This window comes from Columba livia, chromosome 1 (assembly GCF_036013475.1).
Source record: "Columba livia isolate bColLiv1 breed racing homer chromosome 1, bColLiv1.pat.W.v2, whole genome shotgun sequence".
NCBI classification, from domain to species: domain Eukaryota; kingdom Metazoa; phylum Chordata; class Aves; order Columbiformes; family Columbidae; genus Columba; species Columba livia.
Genome location: NC_088602.1, coordinates 112,161,234 through 112,179,273, shown reverse-complemented (window position 1 = coordinate 112,179,273; position 18,040 = coordinate 112,161,234). Strand labels below are relative to the sequence as shown.

The 18,040-nt window shown below is 42.6% G+C and overlaps 1 protein-coding gene across 3 annotated transcripts in view; it reads right to left on the bottom strand.

Moving 5' to 3' along the window:
• ARHGAP6 (Rho GTPase activating protein 6) overlaps positions 1–18,040 on the bottom strand; it is a 335,136-nt gene that overhangs the window by 161,346 nt on the left and 155,750 nt on the right. Inside the window, exon 1 of one of the 3 annotated variants that reach the window (XM_021300814.2) lies at positions 5,016–5,608. The exons of 1 other annotated variant lie outside the window; for it this stretch is intronic. Coding sequence is in view for 1 of the 2 variants with exons in the window: in XM_021300816.2 (XP_021156491.1) it covers positions 5,016–5,060 (45 nt within the window). In the remaining variant the exon portion in view is untranslated. Of the gene's footprint in view, positions 1–5,015; positions 5,609–18,040 lie in introns of those variants that run through there. One more of the 3 variants, XM_021300816.2, reaches the window with a different exon arrangement.

Below are 18,040 nucleotides of genomic sequence, written 5' to 3'. Positions count from 1 at the left end.
CTTGGCCTTGGTGTTCACTATTGAGCGACAAATAGTGCTCATTTCCTATATTTATATATGCTCTTTAGAGATTAGCAATAAATGCACTTTCAAATGTTGCAAAAGTGTAAGCATGAATCATCGCCAGCACTGGGAATTTCACTGAAATGAAGAATGAAGGATTCAGCTCAACGGTGATCAGAATTCATATTCCTTTAGCAAAATGTCCAACACACATGAGATCAGCATAATCCTCTGGTGAATAAAATCCAAGAGTCGGATGCCAGAAATTTGACATTTAATCATTCCTCTACTGCTAACTGTTTCTCCTGTAACTTGCTTATCTGATCAAGTTGGAAGTATTCTTCACAATTTTCTAATTAGAAAACACCTACAGAGTGACTTGATTTTTTTTAGCTAGTTAACTCTGCATTTGAGTACTTGGCACATGAGAAAACATGCAGCTATCTCTTACAGAGCAGAGATGTTCACTTTACAAAGCTTGGTGGGCAAAATCTTAAGCTGATGTCGAGTACAGCCTGAGTCCCACAACCTGTCCTTCATCTCACCAAACCTGATGCAAATGTACATTGTGGTTGATCTGGATAGGCACCAGTCTGCTCTGCTCCTTCCTGGCGAGCCCCTCGGGAAGAGAGAGAAACCAGAAAAACAGTCTAGGTGAAAGCCGTAGTTATAGTTATTAGTTCTGCAAGATAAATTACTTGTAGGATTTACTACAGTTGCTATAATAAATTTGGACTGCTTGCAGCACATAATTTTGTTGTTAAAAAAAAAATCTGTGAGAGACTGAAGGTTCAAGTCATCAGGCAGCACGTCTTGAAAGCAGAAAGGCAAACAACTCTTCAAAACTGGATTCTTGCAAAACACAAGCAAGGCCACAGGAGGATGTCAGTGCTTGGGTCCTCCTCACAAAGATTTTTACAGTCCTAGCTTACAGTTTTACAGTGTCACCACCAATCTAGCTATTCAACTTTGAATTATTCTGTAATCTAATTCTGTTAAGAGTAACAATTAGCATTAATACAACTAGAATACCGAAGGAAAATGTCCATTATCCTCTTTTTAATTCCCTCTGTGCTCCAGAAGGCATTCTGCAGTTCACCAGTGTCCTAGATGCCCTTGCAAACTGTTTCTTTTATTTCCTCCAACCTTCCCCGCCCGCTGAAGGATTTAAGATGGTAAGAGCGAGCATCATGTCTGCTCACCCCACCGAAGTGTCAGCTGGACACAGGCTGAGCCAACACACAAGACAATGTCCAAAATACTGCTGGAGGCAGGGAAAAAAAAAAAACAAAAAAAAAAACACTTCTTTTCCCAAAATACTCTCTGACATCGGAATTGGACGTGACCTCAGTACCAGTGACAGATTCAGAGGCTTAAACCAACTCATAGTTGTGTCCTCCAGGGACCCGCATATCCCCTCCACTCCAGCTGCTAGAAGTCCTGGTTTTTGGCCCAAAGGAAGAGTCTCACATCTTCATGGCCGTCAGGTCATGGCAGGCACTTCTAAATCCGAGCTCCTCCCAGTTTTTCCTATTCCCTGGTTAAAGACAGCCAGAGTCTCCTCATCAGGGAAAACATCCTTTCCCTTCAGGGAAACCCCTTCTGGTAAATGTTTCAAGACAGAACAAGATTAAAGATGTTACACCAAGATTAAAAGGGTTGAATCCAATCCAGATCATGCTTCAAGCTTCCTGCTTCGGACCACTATGGGGCCGGTTGGTTGTGTAACACCTGAGGTTATTTTGAGTCTTTTCTTAATACATGTGTAAAAAAACTACATTTCAAGTTACCAATGGATCTCTTAAAGTAAAGTATTATGTTGCTTTCCAATGTTTTAGCCAAAAATACATGAAGAGGCTTTTAATTCCCCCTGTTACTACTGCTAAGATTAAAAAAAAAAAAAAGAAAAAATTAGGAACCAACAGGAAGAAACCCCAAGTCAGGAAGGTGACCATCCCTCTTAATGAAATAATTTGAAAAGTGTTCCTGGAACATTTGGAGATCTTAGTATCAATTATAAACATCACAATGCCAAAAATAGCTTGTAAATCAGAATTAATTCAGCAGGATGACTAGTGGGCAGGTGAAACTAACCTACAACTAGAAACTAAATGCTACAGCTTGGCCAGGCAACATACCAAGAGGATATTACTTATCTTCCTACAAGTCTTCATTAAAATACTATCTAGATATAAATATCAGAAAGGGAAAAGAGGTCTCTGGGCTGGTGGAAAGATATTAATATGAAAAAAAAATTGTCTCTGTGACTCAATGCAAGTGTAACCCTCTTTTTTCCTTCCCCCCCTCCCTTTTTTTTTTACCTACTCCCATTTAGTAAGCTTTTTTTGTTCATTTTCAGCTAGCTGATTTCTTTTACCTTATTTCTCACTGAAAAAAAATGTTTCAGCTGGTTAAAATTACCTCTCTGCTGGAACTTTTTGGTTAGTCAGCACCAATGCTGAGTTCAAAGTGTAATTATGACATAATTATCAGTCGTCCCACTCATACTTACTATACTCTGGATCAAATGCGCTATAGGTTATGTGATCATTCCCACAGAGATTACACTCAAATTAAAGTCTTTGTTCATATAAGATATGCTTGCAAATACACTATGGAATTTCAGAATTGCAATGGCATGTATGTGTATTTAAGACTACATTGTCATGTTGCACCAGCAGTAGCACATTATCGAGGGAGGGAGATGGTACAGAAGACCCAATATCCAAACCATATGAATTTTGGACATTTACACTCAAATTTACTCTAGCTTGGTCCCAAGGCCCAAATACCCTCCAGGCACTGGACAGCACCAGAAGCACATTCTCCAGTTCAGCATCACCTGCACAAACACCAGTTCCCATGCTGCAGGACTACTCAGAGACATGAACCAAGCCACACCAGCGGGGTAGATCAGGAGATTTCCTTCAAAAGCACGCTACTGACCTTAACCAAGGTGCTTCCTTATACACTTCTATGAAAATCATGAAACTTTAATAATCAGTCCTGAAAAGCAGAAAAACCTACCACAGAAATTACTATAATTTCTTCTGCCAATAAATTAATTGCTATTAAATACTATAACACTGTACGATTTTGAGCTCATAGTTATCAATACAATCTAAGAACTTGATTTGTATTTCCACCCCAAAACTATTCAAAGCTAACGAGAATGGTACTAAGTTCCATTTAAGCAGTAATTACTAAGGCCTCAATTCAACAAAGCTCTGAAGTCTTAGCTTACCTTCAGGTCAACAAGCATTTGTTTTCAGTTAGGCTATTCACAGTCTTCACATTAAGCATTTGCATGGATAATGCACAGCATCCAGATCCCTATTCTCTAACCAGTAACATCACCTGCTAAAGTCACCTCCTAGATGTTACTATGTGTTGTTACATCGTTGTTGAAATAGTTCTTAAAATAGCCACAAATTATTTTAAAGTACTACTCTTAAGTGCACGGTTTCCTCTTTGCTGCAATATACAGCAATCAAAGAACAGTGGTTTTGCAACACTGGTACTGGCCATCTCTGGTGGCTGGCCAGCCTGCATTTTTCTTTGCATGCCTGCTGACCTGAACTTAATGCAAACTCTGCTGCTGGCTGTGGGCAAGAAAATGGACTGATACCCAACTGACAGAAACAATAACGTGTTCGTAATTAGCAGTTAATGGTAGACTGACAAGCACAATCACAGGAAGTAATAAAAGTTTCATGGAGCCAGCATGTGACGTGACTGTCACTGGTCTCCTATGTGTCTAAATATGAACTGGGCAATTACCCTATTAAAAGAAGAGATTCCAGTTCTCTCGATGCATGATAATTAATTTTCTGGAGAAATCACTATCGCTACTCATACATGATACAGGAATTGCTTCTATATGAGGGTTTTAGACAATGTGTCATTGCCTCTAAAAGGTATAGTGTTCCTTTAGTAGCTGAGTGTACTAATACCTGCAGTTGAGTGGGTACGGAAGTATTTACAAAGACAGACATTATCACCCCCAAAAGCCAAACAGCTTCTTATACTCTAAACTGTTCACAAAAGATTTTTTAAAAGGCATACAATTTAATGGGCAATATTGAAGTAATCAAAGCGAACTGAGTGAGAAAAGCACATTGCAGTGTATTCCACTTATTAACCCTCCCTTGCAGTGCCAGCACCCCTACTCACCAGGGCCAGAAAAGCAAAGTCTGCTCTGACTGACAACTCCCACCTAACTTCATAAACAGTAATAAAATTATTCATTATTTACGTGAGTGTAAACGAGAGCAGCATCAGACCTCGCATGCTACTACTCGTGCTAACATTTATTTATGACTTCAGAAGAGGACCCAGCTGGTTGTTTTTATGCGGCTTTTTTTTTCTGCCGGAGCAACCGAGAAAATGCTCCTAATAAGGCTGGTCGAAAGGAAGTGGCTTCTCAACAGCACAACCTCTTGTGAAGGAAATAATAAAATAATGATGTTATTATCTCAAATGCGGCGGGAGCGGTGCCGGAACCAGTTACCGAGAGCACTTCTGGTGCCGGGGGCTCACCCCGTCAGCCCGTTTGAGAGCAAAAGGCCAAACGTGCGGGGTGGCGCTGGACGAGGCTCCCGGGACTCCTCCAAAGCGCCCCAGCTCCTCCAGCCGCTTCCCGGGGAAAAGCGGCACCGCCACAGCTTCTGTTGGATCCCACGGCTGGGATCCCACCGCGCTCCCTTTTTTTATCAATATTTAAAAGATATTTTCACGTCAGCTCCAGCGAAGCGCGAAATTCCCACATGGGAAAGGGAGGGAGGGGAAGGAAGGAAGCCGCTGGCTCAATGGGGCGCGGGGTCCCCACCGGGGCAGAACGGACACCGGCCTCCCCCAAACCCGCTGTTCACGCCCGGCGGTGCCGTGGGGCGTCTTCCGCGCACACAGACAGACTGACGGACGCACCCACCCCACAGCACACGTGGTCACACCGTCCCCCGAGTCCACGTCTGAGGCAGCTCCGCGGCTGCGGAGCGCCTTCGCGCACTCACCGCGTAGCGCAGCGCCGGCTTCTCGCTAAACACCGAGTCCCCCATGGGCGCGGACGGAGGGGCCGCTCCTTCCACACAGCGGCGGCGACTGCAACGGCGTTGGGCGCTGCTCTGCCCTCAGACGGCGGCAGCGGCGGCAGACACGGGGCTCCCGCCCGGCAGGCTCCTGCCGCGTCCCCCGGCGCCGCTCCTCGCAACTTTAGCCTCCGCCTCGCCGCGGGAGCCGGCAGCCCCTCGGCGGAGCCGCAGGAGAAGGAGGATGAGGCTCCGCCGTGCACGCTGGAGGGGCGGCGGTTTCAGTCCTCCCGCCCAGCGCCGGTGACTCCCCCGCGGCGGGGCCGCTCTCCCGCCCGCCTCCCTGCGCTGCGATCAGCCCGGCCGCACCTGTGGACCGGCACGCTGTGCGGGGCGGGGCGGCGCGGCGGAGGGAGCCCTCCCTGCGGAGAAGGGGGGACGATGCGGGATGGGGCTCCCGGATCGCTGACGGGAGGAGAGGGCAGCGCTGGCGGGGGGCGGCTCTGTGCCTGGCTCGGGCCCTCCCCGACTCCCGCTCACGGCCCGCCAGAAGGTTCCGGGCGAGGTGCCCCGTGGAGGCGCTGCCCCAAGTCCCCGACCGCCCTGAAGCGGCGGCTGCAGCCGTCCCGTTTTTCACCCTCCCCCGGCAAAGCATCTGAGCGGCCCACGTCGGCACCTCAGAGCACCTGGAGCTTGGCGGCCCCTGTCCTGCAAGCGAGGGACCTAAAGGTTAAGGAGAGAGGAACGAATGAAACTAACTTTCTAAATCACGTTTTTACAAATGCGTTATTTAGGAGGGCTGGCTCATGATCCTTGAATACATAGGGTTTGAAAAATGAAACGCTATTTCATGACCTCTTCGTTATTTTATAAATGTGTATTTACGCAAAACTCTAGAAGGCAAAACAAATTCTGAAGGAAAATTGCATTCTGCTGTGTTATAATTAGTAGTGATTTTTGTGTGACTTGCCTAGGGAGACTATGGCATCTCCATCAATTGAATGAAGTGTTTAAAAATACATAAACTTCCCTCAGTTAGGCATGACCCCATCAGAGTGAGGCTAGGGACAGGCTAGATGATTTCCTTAGCCCCCTTCCATCTTTTAAATAATTTTTCAGTGCTTTGCACAAATCTTCGTTTGCACAGTAACTCCTCCAGTTACACTCAGTTGGTCTCCAAGGAAGCGGTCTTATTCTAGAGCTGCATAACGTATATGAAATTAATGAGTTTTGCTGTTTCCGACCCATAATCTAGGCAAATGTGTCACCACCACATTGCATTCTCTATAAACAAAGATAACAGTTCTTCCAGAGAAAAAGAAAAGGTATTTGGGGAAAAAAAAAAAAAGTACAGTAACACAAAATACATGCTGGAAAGCTAAATGGGTTGAGCTCTGATGATGATGTACTGTATTCAAGAAACTTCCAGTTATGTATCTTCAATGGCCTTAATTCCTGTTGCAGAGGAAATCACCTTTAAGTGTTCCCATGGACAGGGAGGTAATTTTCAGTTAACTTGGTGCGAACAAATAATATTGTATCTACACTTGCCCATAAAGTCCATTTTTGTCTCCTGAGTGAACAATCTGTTACTGCCCTTCCTGGAAAACAAGGCAGGGTAGATACTTCAGCAGTTGGAGAGAATGCATGGGAAGGCAGTACCCAGCTGAACAAAACTGTATATATCCACCATTTCAAACCATGTCAAGGTGATGGTTTTAACCTGAGAACCCTGCATATGCTCTGACTCCAAACATCATTTTCCCCCTGCTTTGCTGATATATGGCATCTGACCACAGAAAGCAACAAAAAGCAAGTAAACGGGGGAAAGGTGTTTAGGATTTCTACTCTCAAGCTCTGCAGCATCACCACCTTTTTAGCCATGTCTTCTGAAAATGGTCAATGCAAAAGGAAATGCAAAGTGTCAGGATTAAAACATGGGATGGGGGGTGGGGAACCATGTTTCAATAAACACCCTAAAGTGAAATGAATAATATGGAGGCCCTAACTGGAAGGCAGAGAAGAAAAGGACTAGCAAAGAGAAAGATGTGAAACTTAAAGGAAAGAGTAGTTTTGGAAAAGGGAAAAAACCGTAAAACCAGGAAGGTAAAGAATGCCCCAGAGGGAGAAGCCAGAGAGGGAAAGGATGAAAGGTGAGGTTTTGCAGGTTGAACTCGTCTGACCTAGCAATTCATTGCCACCTGAAAGGAGAATCCAGCTCCTGTAACCCTCTTCACCCCGACTCCCCCAGCCACACGTTGCCTCTGCCTCCCTGCTTGCCATGAACCAATGCAGTAAACGGAGCACTCCGTTTTCTTAGCACTGAGCAGGTGAATCAGCTCTCCAAGGGAGGAGATGAGTGCCAGAGCTGGCACAAAGGGAAGCGGGAGGTTGTCAAGTTGAGAGCGGGATACTGGAGGCAGAAGAGGAGTGTGCATGGAAGTACCTTTGTAATAGTGGCAGATTTTTACACTGGCATAGCTAATATTGAAAATTTAAAAAGATGCAAGCAGAGAAAGTGGTAGAACTTTTTATGATGACAAGGAAATAGTTATGGCCAAAACCTAACAGTTCAGGGGGTTAGTGTCAACCCAGAAAATTGCAGGTTTACTAGATGTGTTTTGTCTGTCCACACAATATGAAAAATAGGGAGAAAATAATTTTTAAGTATTTTCGTTTATAAAATCTTAAGGATTTTGGTAAGTTGCAGTTCTGAGAAATTTAATAGTACAGTTGAAGAGTTGTGTGTACCTAGTAACAACATTTAAAACTAATTGCTAATCACAGAAGGTGTTTTCAAAGGCCAGACCTTAAAACAAAGATTTTCTGGATTTTGAAAGCAAGTTATGGTGGCTGTGACTAGTAAGGCCGCTTATTTATGGGGGCCAAGGAGTCTATCTGACTTCAAATTGCACTGAATTTGGATCACACCTGTGGTCTGCAATGAGCAGTAACTGACTGAGTGGTATGACTCAGTTGCTTGCACTCTTTTAAGCCACTTAGCAACTAGGATTAATTTACAGATCTTTCACAGCATCTTTCACCTTTTCCCTTTTCACATTCCTTCCTTATTCAAATTCATTTATGATTCCTCCCTGGTGTTCCTTCCAAATTTCCTTCCTCCTTTATTTACCTGAGAACAGGGACCCAAGGAATGCATGCAGCTCACTTTGGGAAGTGTGAACTTTGCAGGTCAATTTCTCTTAACAGATGATACAAAACATATTTTAATTTCCTGCACATTCATTCCAAGGCTACTCAATCAAGAAAAAACAATGTAAAGTGTAAAAAAAATCAGTAATTAATTTTAAATTATTTCTATTGTATGAGGTACTGCTTCCTTGCATTTTTCAATGCTTTCTGTGATTCCCATTGTGGTTGTTCCTTACGCTGCTTCAAGAGGCTGTAATGTCTGCTTTACACCTGCAAATGTTGATTACAGTAGAACTTTTGCTCCTTCTCTCCTATTTATCATTTGCTGTTGACAATAGCAAAGAAGAATTAACAAAGTCTCATTTAAAATTTAGTTACTTACAACACAGCAGCTGGGAAATGAGTAGGTAATTGAATTTTACTGTGCTGGTCACTAATGAAGCCAGGTTTTGTTTTTCCAGTATTACTCTATGAGCTTTCTCAACTCTAATTGCTCTTAAACAAAGGCAACTAGCTATAGAGTTGCAGACAGCACACAGTTATGAAACTCTGGAGAAGTAACTTCTCTACTATGACTCCTGGAACTAGTGACTCAAGTTGTCTGATGTCACATCAGATGAAGAAGGAAAAAATGTCCAAATCCACTCTGTCATGGGAGCAAAGCCAGGTTGATCCTTCTGGCAGTAGTGGATTTGTCTCACCTGTATTTAAACGTCTACAATCTACATCTCAGCTTTATCACACCAGGCTCCCCTAGTCCACAGGAAGAACTACTCACATCTGGCAATTTATGTAATTCTAAGCAGACATCTAAAACAGGTGACATAAATTGAAGTGCCTACTACAGTCCACTGGGAGTGCATGGCAATTAGTTCAGATGTCTGCCCTTCAGGCATCTGCAGCTAAGCAAGGGGCAGCCCACCTGGGAGCGGAGCTATGGGATCAGCCTTTCAATCTTACTCTGACTTTCAGAAATATCCTTAATAGTCTCGGTGTCTTGATTCTTTTCATTGTGGGAAGCAGGGGCTACCAGGTGAAAAAAAAAAAAGTTGACATCTTCAGGTGAAAAAGCCTCCAGCAAGCAAGAAGGTCTTGTTTTGTTTGACATGAATGCAGCTTCCACAGAGAGCTAACTCCAAATCTGGAAAAGACTTGCCTCTGTGGTTGCTGAATCAGGGCCAAGAGTGATACTGGCAGCACACTTCTTCCTCAGGGAATTAGCACTTTTCTTATTCTGGACAAATGTTCGTTTGGTCATTACAAGTTTCCGTTTAAGTCTATTTCCCAAAAAGAAGTGAGAGAAAACATGACAGACAAGTAAATCAAATACGTAAAGCTCTAGAAACAAAAAATAGAAACTAAGGAATCAGAATTTAGGGATAATGCACTGCAAAAATCCTTTGTTCAGAACTAAATTAAAAAAAATAATAATTATTTGCTACCTGTCAAAATAGGTTGACAGTTTCTCACCAGTTTGTAACAGAACTAAGGAAAACAGTACTTAATGCCCATGAAGAACTAAGTGCCATCTCACTTGTGGAAATGCTTTTTTTCACAACAGTGACATAAATCTGCTTAGACAAAAAAAAAAAAAATCCTACTTTAAAAGAAATCCACTGTAGTTTCCTAGATGCCTGAAACCTCCCCTATGTAAGATCTAATGCACTAGAAGAGCATGATGCCCTTACTCAACGAGTGCAGTTTTCTGAGTACTGCTCACACCAGCAGCAAGGAAATTTGGGCTTTATTCCTTGGGAGTAGATACAAAGCAGCTTGTGTGCCCCCCAAAAAAAACCCCGGGTGGTGCAAGCTGAGAGGAGCTGTACCCCGCTGCATACCCACCTCATGCTCCTGCACTGTCCTGCTCTCTGAAGCCCAAGAGAGGAAACCAGACTGCAGATTCCTAACTCAAACTTGTAACCTGTGCTGTGGGGAGGGGCAGAAGGAGCAGGTTTTCTTAGGCATGGCATCAGTGAACATCTAGAGGAGGATCTTCTCCTCTACCCTTCCTCACCTGGCCTGTGGTCAGCAGGATCTGCTGCTACTGATGGGACCAAGCAGGACCAATGCAAAAGTAGCCCCAGGGAAAGGTGAGACTTAAGACAATGTGCCCCAGGGCCAAAACCAGCTCTTCTGGTAAGCACTGGGTATAAGATATGGACAACTCACAGAGCAATCACAAGGGAAATCTTCTCCCTAAAGAAAGTGTGTTAGTACTGGTGTGTCACCAGAATTTCACTCAGGTGTTTCATGTTAGTTACCACATTCATCAGTTTTTCATCCCATAAATCACTAAACCATTTAATTTATAGGCCTCTGTATGACATTCTGTATGTGACTGTGCACATTACTGCACTATCAGTTATCAGTAGTTTGGCAAATAATCTAAAAGACTTGTATCTATCTCAAGCATCAGTGAAAATTCACTAGAATATCTTTAGACTAAAACCCCAAACTACTGACTTGTAAATCAAAAAATACGACTCTATCAAGTAACATAAAATAGCTTTTCAGCAAAAATTAGCATTTACCCCGTGGGTCACTAGAATTCATTCAGGTTTCAAAGCTGCAGAAGAAACTACCAGTTATCCTTCCACCTTTCTCTCTCCTCAAAGGCTGCAATTTAAATAAATGGGACCACTCACTGCTTTGCCTGAAGATAAATGACAGTTTCAGGCTTTTTTGGTTTTTTTTTGTTTTTTTTTTTTAATGTTTGGTTTTCCTTGCTGATGGAACAAGCTAAAAAGGCACTCAGGAATAAGGTGAAAAAATAAAGGCAGGGAGAAGATGAACATAAAAAAATGAAAGCAAACATAACTTCCAGGTTTAGAGTTTCAAAACAGCTTAAGGGTCTTAAGCATACAAGCCAAAAATCTCAGTGAAGTCTCATCTCTGCAAATCATACACATCTGGAAAAACAATAATCCACTGGAAGATTTTTCTAGTTCCTGAAAGTGGGTAGATCTTCATGTATTTCCTGAAAGCGGGTAGATCTCCATGTATTTCTTCCTTTGTTTATCTCTTTGCAGCTCACGTTCACTGTAAACTGCATTACTGGGCTGAGCTCTCACTAGCAATTATCCTTCTCCATAAAATGTTTTCTGAGAACTGGAGAAGGAGAAAAGCACAATTTTCTTTCATTACATATGACTTTTACAAAAATTGCAGATATATAAGAAAAATAAAAAACCCACTAACTAGAAACAAATCAACTACCAATACATGATTTACTCTCTCTGAAAGAGGAATCTTACCAAGGACAGATAGAAGCACAGGCTTCTATCGAAATTTACCACCTGGATATTTGACAAGAATTTAGGAGGGGGAAGGTTTTTTCCCCAAACCTACAGTTTATTCAAAATTGTTTTGCGGACAGTATAAGATTATTAAAATCCATGAAGAGGAGTAACTACACAATAAAAAAAGAAGTAATGTGACTACTGTACATTTTGATTTAATGTTGTAATTCATAAACCAGTTTTGCAGTGTAAAAGCAATTATTTCAAGACTGGAACAAGACCAAGCCTCTTGTGACCAACAATAATAATATTCATAATGTTAACAAACCTCTTCAAATGAAGTCATTGTTTAATAGGTTTCAGGCTATGTGAAGTGGTTACAAACATCATGTTTTTGTATAATAGTTGTCAATAATTTGGGGATCATATAAGCAGAGGGACCCTGTGTTCTGGATTTCAACTGTAAATTAAGACTCAGGGTATTATTATTCATAGTATTCACTGGAGCTGGTTGAAAAGTTAGTTTTCCAGTTGAAAAGGAACTTTGCTTTTTAAAGTTGACTTTCATCCCACTGAGTCTAAAGCCAACATTTTAAAACTTCTTGTGAACTGTAAATTCTTACCCTTGTTTTGAGCCAGAAAAAGACAAATCAGGAAGCAGTCTGCTTGGGTACTACCGCTGATTTTTCAGCAATGAGTCTGACAAAAAACTCCCCTTTCCTCCGAGCCCTGGGGGAGCACTCATGCAAACTGCCCTGGGAGTGACAGTCCCTGGGAGGCATCCCAGTCCATCTCAGCACCAGGGCAGGGAGCCTGGGAAGCCAGAAAGCTGGTCTGGGAATTGCTATGGAATTAGGATTTGCCACAGACCTGTGATGCCCTGAGGTCTTGGCACTGGCAAGTGCCACCTCTGGTGGTGCCAAGCCCTGGCAGGCAGCCAGCCCTACAGCCAGGGAGCCCGCTGCAGAGCAGCTATGCCAGGCAGCCTGCATTACAAATAGGAACCCCGAATTTTCAGGATCACTGCATCTCGGTCTGGATCACTGGATAGACTTAACCAAAAATATACACTCTGAGTCAGTCCCAGGGCCTGGGCTTTGGGACAGCCCAGAAGGATTTTCTCACAGTCATAAACCCAGAGTCTCCATGCAGCCTGCTTGTAACCCAGGAATAGTTTTCTTGGTTTGATTAGGAGTGGATTCAAGGAGTGGCAAACAAAATATTCAAGGGCCAGCAAACTGGCTTTTTCCTCTGCATCAAACTGCTACCCAATGACATGATTAATGGCTTTTGAAAAGTCTCTCTTTTTGTATTTACAAAATTGAATCCCATGCAATAATCTCACAGTATTAGTTCCTCATGTGGTATTTTAAACTTGTATATACGGCTGTCCACTGAGTTAGCGAGGAGTATTTTTACAGTGTGCTCTAGCAATTTACATCACAATCAGTTTTTCCTCTGAAAATCAGGTACGGTTTACAATTTCAGTGTATGGTTACTATTTCACTGTGTGGAGCTCTGAGGGCTTTAAGCAGTAATGAGTTTTATTCAAGCATCCTTTTCCCTTGTTATAAGTTCACCGTTGTTTTCACCTCAAGGCTGCAGAAGCATCAAAGCATATTTGCTCTTTAGTAAGAAACTTCAACCACCAATGATTCAGGCATAGAAGTTCCCCTGACCTGTCATGACAAGTGAGAGAGAATACAAGGGAGCAGACTTCAGCAGTCAAAGGAGAGGTGGGGAAATGTAGCATCTTAACACACTCTGGATGATTCTTACCCTAAGCCATTGTAAAGTAGATAGTGGGGAGAAAACAACAACAAAACCACCACTATATACAAGTGTTCCAGGTGGGATTCACCTTCAGATACAGATAGCTACGTCAGTGCCTATCCATAAATTAGGTGTTTTGGTCCTCATTATAGTCACTGAAGATCTGCTCTATAAAGAAAATAGAGTCGAAAGAGTTTGGGACATGGCAGTCTGAAGCAGACACCACGTTTGATGGGCTGAATACATTTTCAGACCTAACTGAGGATGCTGACAGTGTGTGTCCACTGTAGAAGCTGCCACTGCAGGCACATGTACAGAGCCCTACAACAAGCTGTGCTATGCAAAGGAAAGAATGACTGTGTTAACTACAAATTGTCCAGCTGGCTGGATAGCCTGTTTCAATTTCACATGTTCCCAAAATATAAACCAAAATGCACAATGGTTGGAGCCTGTGGAGGGGATTTGCAAAAAGGCCTGTCTTATATGTCCAGGCAAAATGGATTACTGCCTTACTCAAGAGAATTCATGGACTAACTCGGTACCGAGCAGTGCATGCTGCTGAAAACACAGCCCAGTAAACATACAGCAAAAGGTGTATTTATTGCACTTTTGTTGTCTCCTGCAGCAGTCATGACGACAGCTCTGTCAGACGTGACTGCTGTGCCATAGAGATGGCATCTCTCACAAATTAGTCCTCACCCCACAAGATTTGCGTTTAACTGAAGGGTTATAATATGTTAGTGCTCACAACTGCGTCCCAGTTGCATTCAGTGAAAGGCTAAATCACCCAGCGCTTGGGCGTCTGGTGCTCCCTGTTACCTGGAAACTGCAGCCCCGAGTGCAAGCACTGTTGAGAAAGTGATTTTAAAAAAGCAACAGGAATGTGAAAGCACGACTCATGTAAGACAGGCATCGTCATCCAAGCACAGTTTCTCGGCTTGCAGAGCTGTATTGTTTTCAGCTGCAGGATCCTTTACTGACGCAAGTATACCGAATCCCTTGTAGATTGGATGCAGTTATTCCAGTATATCCCAAACTGGGGCTATTGCCTTTGCAGGGGTGGGAGGAAGGTGAAAGCAGGGCGCAGCCCATAGCCTCCCAGCTCCAGAGCTGGTAAGGCCACAGGCTGAGCAATGACACTTGTGCTAATGGGGGAGGGGAAGATCCCTCTGGGCAAAATAGCTTGGGAAAGGCTGGGTCATATAAAAATGCTGGCCTATTCTCAGGCAATTGTTTTGGAAAAAGGTAAGCTATGAATTGAAAGCACTGCAGCTATTCCGAAGAGTCCTCCGTGAGCATGTTCTCCTTCTGCAATAAGGACGCCCGGTTCCTTTGTAGTTAAATTCTTCTCAAGTGACTTGTATTGCTTTAACTGTCCTGCTAAGACTCACAAAAATGTACATACAGAAAAGGCCTTGGAAAGCTTCACCATGGTTTTACTCTGGCTTGAAACTGAGATAATATTAGTGATTTCAATGAAGCTAGTGTAGGAAAAAGTGGCAATAATGCAGCCATGAAGCAGAACCGTGGTCTTTTTTCCCCCTTTTTGTCCTTCTCCCTTGACTGAAAAGTTAAGGGGAAATCTTGGAAGAGGTCCTGTATGCGATCTGTGCTCCTAAGCAGAGCCAGAATGCTGCGAGCCAAGCACTGAGCTGAATCTCCAAACTTTTACTGTTTATATTGAAGCTTATGGCTGCAGACGTTTAAGACCACTTCTCCCCACACAACAGCTGGGAGGTATCAAAGCCCTTGTGAGCCATCCACCCATTCACCTCCAATTAAGCCAAGTGTCCACAAGATGCTGAGAACACCAGAGTGAGTTAAGGCAAAGGAATTAATCCACATAGGACAAAGAATTTAAGCTGTTTACAGCTTTCTGCTCTCTCATGTTTACTACTCCCCCCCTATAAAATCTGCCCCCATCCGCGGCACCTTGTAGTGACAGAGTTAATGAAAACCCAAGCCGCATTCCAAGGATGGCAATACAGAATGAGAGCAACCTCAGCATTGTTTTGTTAAGATCTCGAATTGCCAATACGGCAAAATGAAGTAATGCGCCCTGTCAACATGTAGTATGCTCTATAAATGGGATCGCTTGTTCATCTGTTAGTAAAACATGCAGAAAAGCACTATTTGATCAGCCTTAGAGCAGCTGACTGCCTGCTTTAACTTCTTCCTTAAGATTTATTTGAAGCATGAAACTGCTGAAAGTCTCCAGTGAGTAAAAAAAAGACAAAAAGATACCAAGAATATAATTAAACCTATTTACAAATAGCCCTTACTTTGTAAGTTTGGTCTCGAGTTAGCATTTCTTTATCGGTATAATTAAAACAAAAGTTAGCTAAAGCACTGAATGCTGAACATTTATTTCTATAGACTTCAGTATTAATTTATAAAACTGTTTTATCTTTTTTACAAACAAAAGATTACTTTATTAGTTAACTTAGAAAACTCAGACAGGTTTCATAAATTTATAGACAGCTTCCAGATTGAATTTTGCTGATCCAGGCTCTTAGGCGGAGTTTATGGAGCCAGACTTGTCATATGAGCTATTTCTATAAGCCTCAGGTAAATATACACAGGGTTCGTGTTGTTAGAGAAAGTGTTTTTTCTCTTCTAAAAAATTTAAGTTAATCTTAAGCAAAACCAAAAGTTCATTCAGTACATTTTGTATTTGTTATTTTTGATCCATTTTGGGAAGCATTTTCCTTCCACAGATCTACACTGCCCCTGCTTCTCTCAAATTCACTTTAACTCTTTAATTTCTTTCACCACTGCACTTCACAGTCTGCTGCTCTGGTCTCTAAGCTAGAAACAGCTCAATGGCACAGCTGGAGAAAAGGAAACAGGGGTTTCAGGTATTTCCTTCTCCTTCCCAACCAGCAGCTCTCATGCCTCCCCCTTCCTACATGTCTACTTTAACTCAAGTCTCATAGAAAGCTGTACCAGTATTGCAAAAATCAGTTTAGAATTTTAAGTTTCTACTCATGTAGCTGAAGTCCTGATGTGGATGCAATAACAGGGATCAAATGGACATGTTTATGTCCTTGGCCATTCAAAGTTGCTATGGGCATCTCTAACAGCTTTATAAGAATATCACTCTGCCTGTAATAACAAGGTTCCACAATTATTAGTGTACATAAAACTGTAATTTGTAAACTAGATAGCCCAAGTGATATCTCTGATTTAATATATCAAATTAATGATGATCTTTCAATAAAATGTCATGTAAAAGTTTGCCGATAAAACTCAGACTGAAGTACTCAAAGCCAGGTCTCAAAGTCAGGAATCAAAGGATCTGTAGCTTCCCCTTCACATGTGCCTGGCAGTGAGATGGGAAAATATGCCTCCCCCAGCTTCGTCTATAACACCTCTCCATCCACCATTGGTACCAAGCTGAAATTTACAAAGCAATTCAGTTTTTTTTTTCCACTAAATTACGATGTAGTATATTCATGATAGGTAAAGATTTGTTAATGAATTTGCTAAATCTTTCCATGACAAAGAATATGTGAAAAGATAGTGTTGGCAAATAAAGAATGAAGACATTGATATGGTAATACAACTTTTGGCTTAGCTCTACTCACAGCCAAGGATGCAGATCAGTCCCTATGTCACCACAACTTCGCTGATGGCCTTATTATGAAACTATGGCACTTGAACCGTCCCACAAGGGCTGGAGAGGCTGGCTACAAGACCAAAAGAGACTCCAAAGAAAAGGAGAGCAATGTTCATATGAGCAGAGACCCAGGCAGCTTGTCTGAAATGGAATACAGATTTTCACTGTTTGTTGGTAGGTGTGAGAAGGCGGGCAGAAGTATTTTGCTGCTGACGGTGCCCAGGCCTGATGTTGTTCTACAGATGAACACTAACAACAGGCATGAACCAGCAAAGTCATGGCTGCAAACTGCTCATGACAGACTCGCCTGCTCCCTTGGTCTCCCAGCTGTACCATGACAAGAAGTTCTCTTGTGATCCTGGGTGAATCATCACAGTCCTAACAGAAATTACTGATGCCATGGGTCCACAGAGAGAAAAAAAAATATGCTGCTCCACATTTTATTTTAAGCAAAAGTATCTTAGCTAGCTTCGATGGTTTACACTGACAGTCAGAGAAGATTTGACTGATTTCTTGCTTGAACCATAAGCCAACAGCTGTCACACATCTTGGTCTGTTGGTACCTCTGAGACCTACCAGCACAGTACACTGATGAACAGATGGTTGCAGTGACCTGTTCCATTGGCCTAGAGGGATCCAGAAGATGATGTTTGTATATGTCTGTCTACCATCTGGATTATTCCAATAAATGGGATGATTTTAGGCTGCTGTAGTTACTCTACTGAATTGCGAATGAATGCTCTCGGTATTGTGTTACTTTAATTCAAAACCATCGTGAAACATCCAAAGTGCAACACAAATCTCTCTCTTGGTCTTTATTTAATCACAGGCTGCTGAAAATGGCTGAGATTCAAGGTAACAGCTAACTACTCATATAGCTTTGAGTATATTTGTAGTCTGTAGACTTCTAAAGGTTTGTACATGCTTATGTGTTTGTCTAAATCTAAGTCTTGATTTTTTTTTCCCCTGTGATTCTTTACAAAGCCTTAGGGCAGTATGGTGAGTCCCGCTGTGACCCCTGGAAATGACAACTATGAAATTGTTCCTGTTTTTTTGTGGAAAACTGCTCCTGAACCAAAGGCAAAGAAAGCTACACACCTCTGGGTTCTCTAAGCCATATCTGATGCCTCTAGGGTGACCTCAGGTCCAGTGAAGGGTCTCAGATGGAGAAGCCATCTCTCAGGCATATTATTTCAACTGGACAAAAATCTGTGGGAGAACTTAAT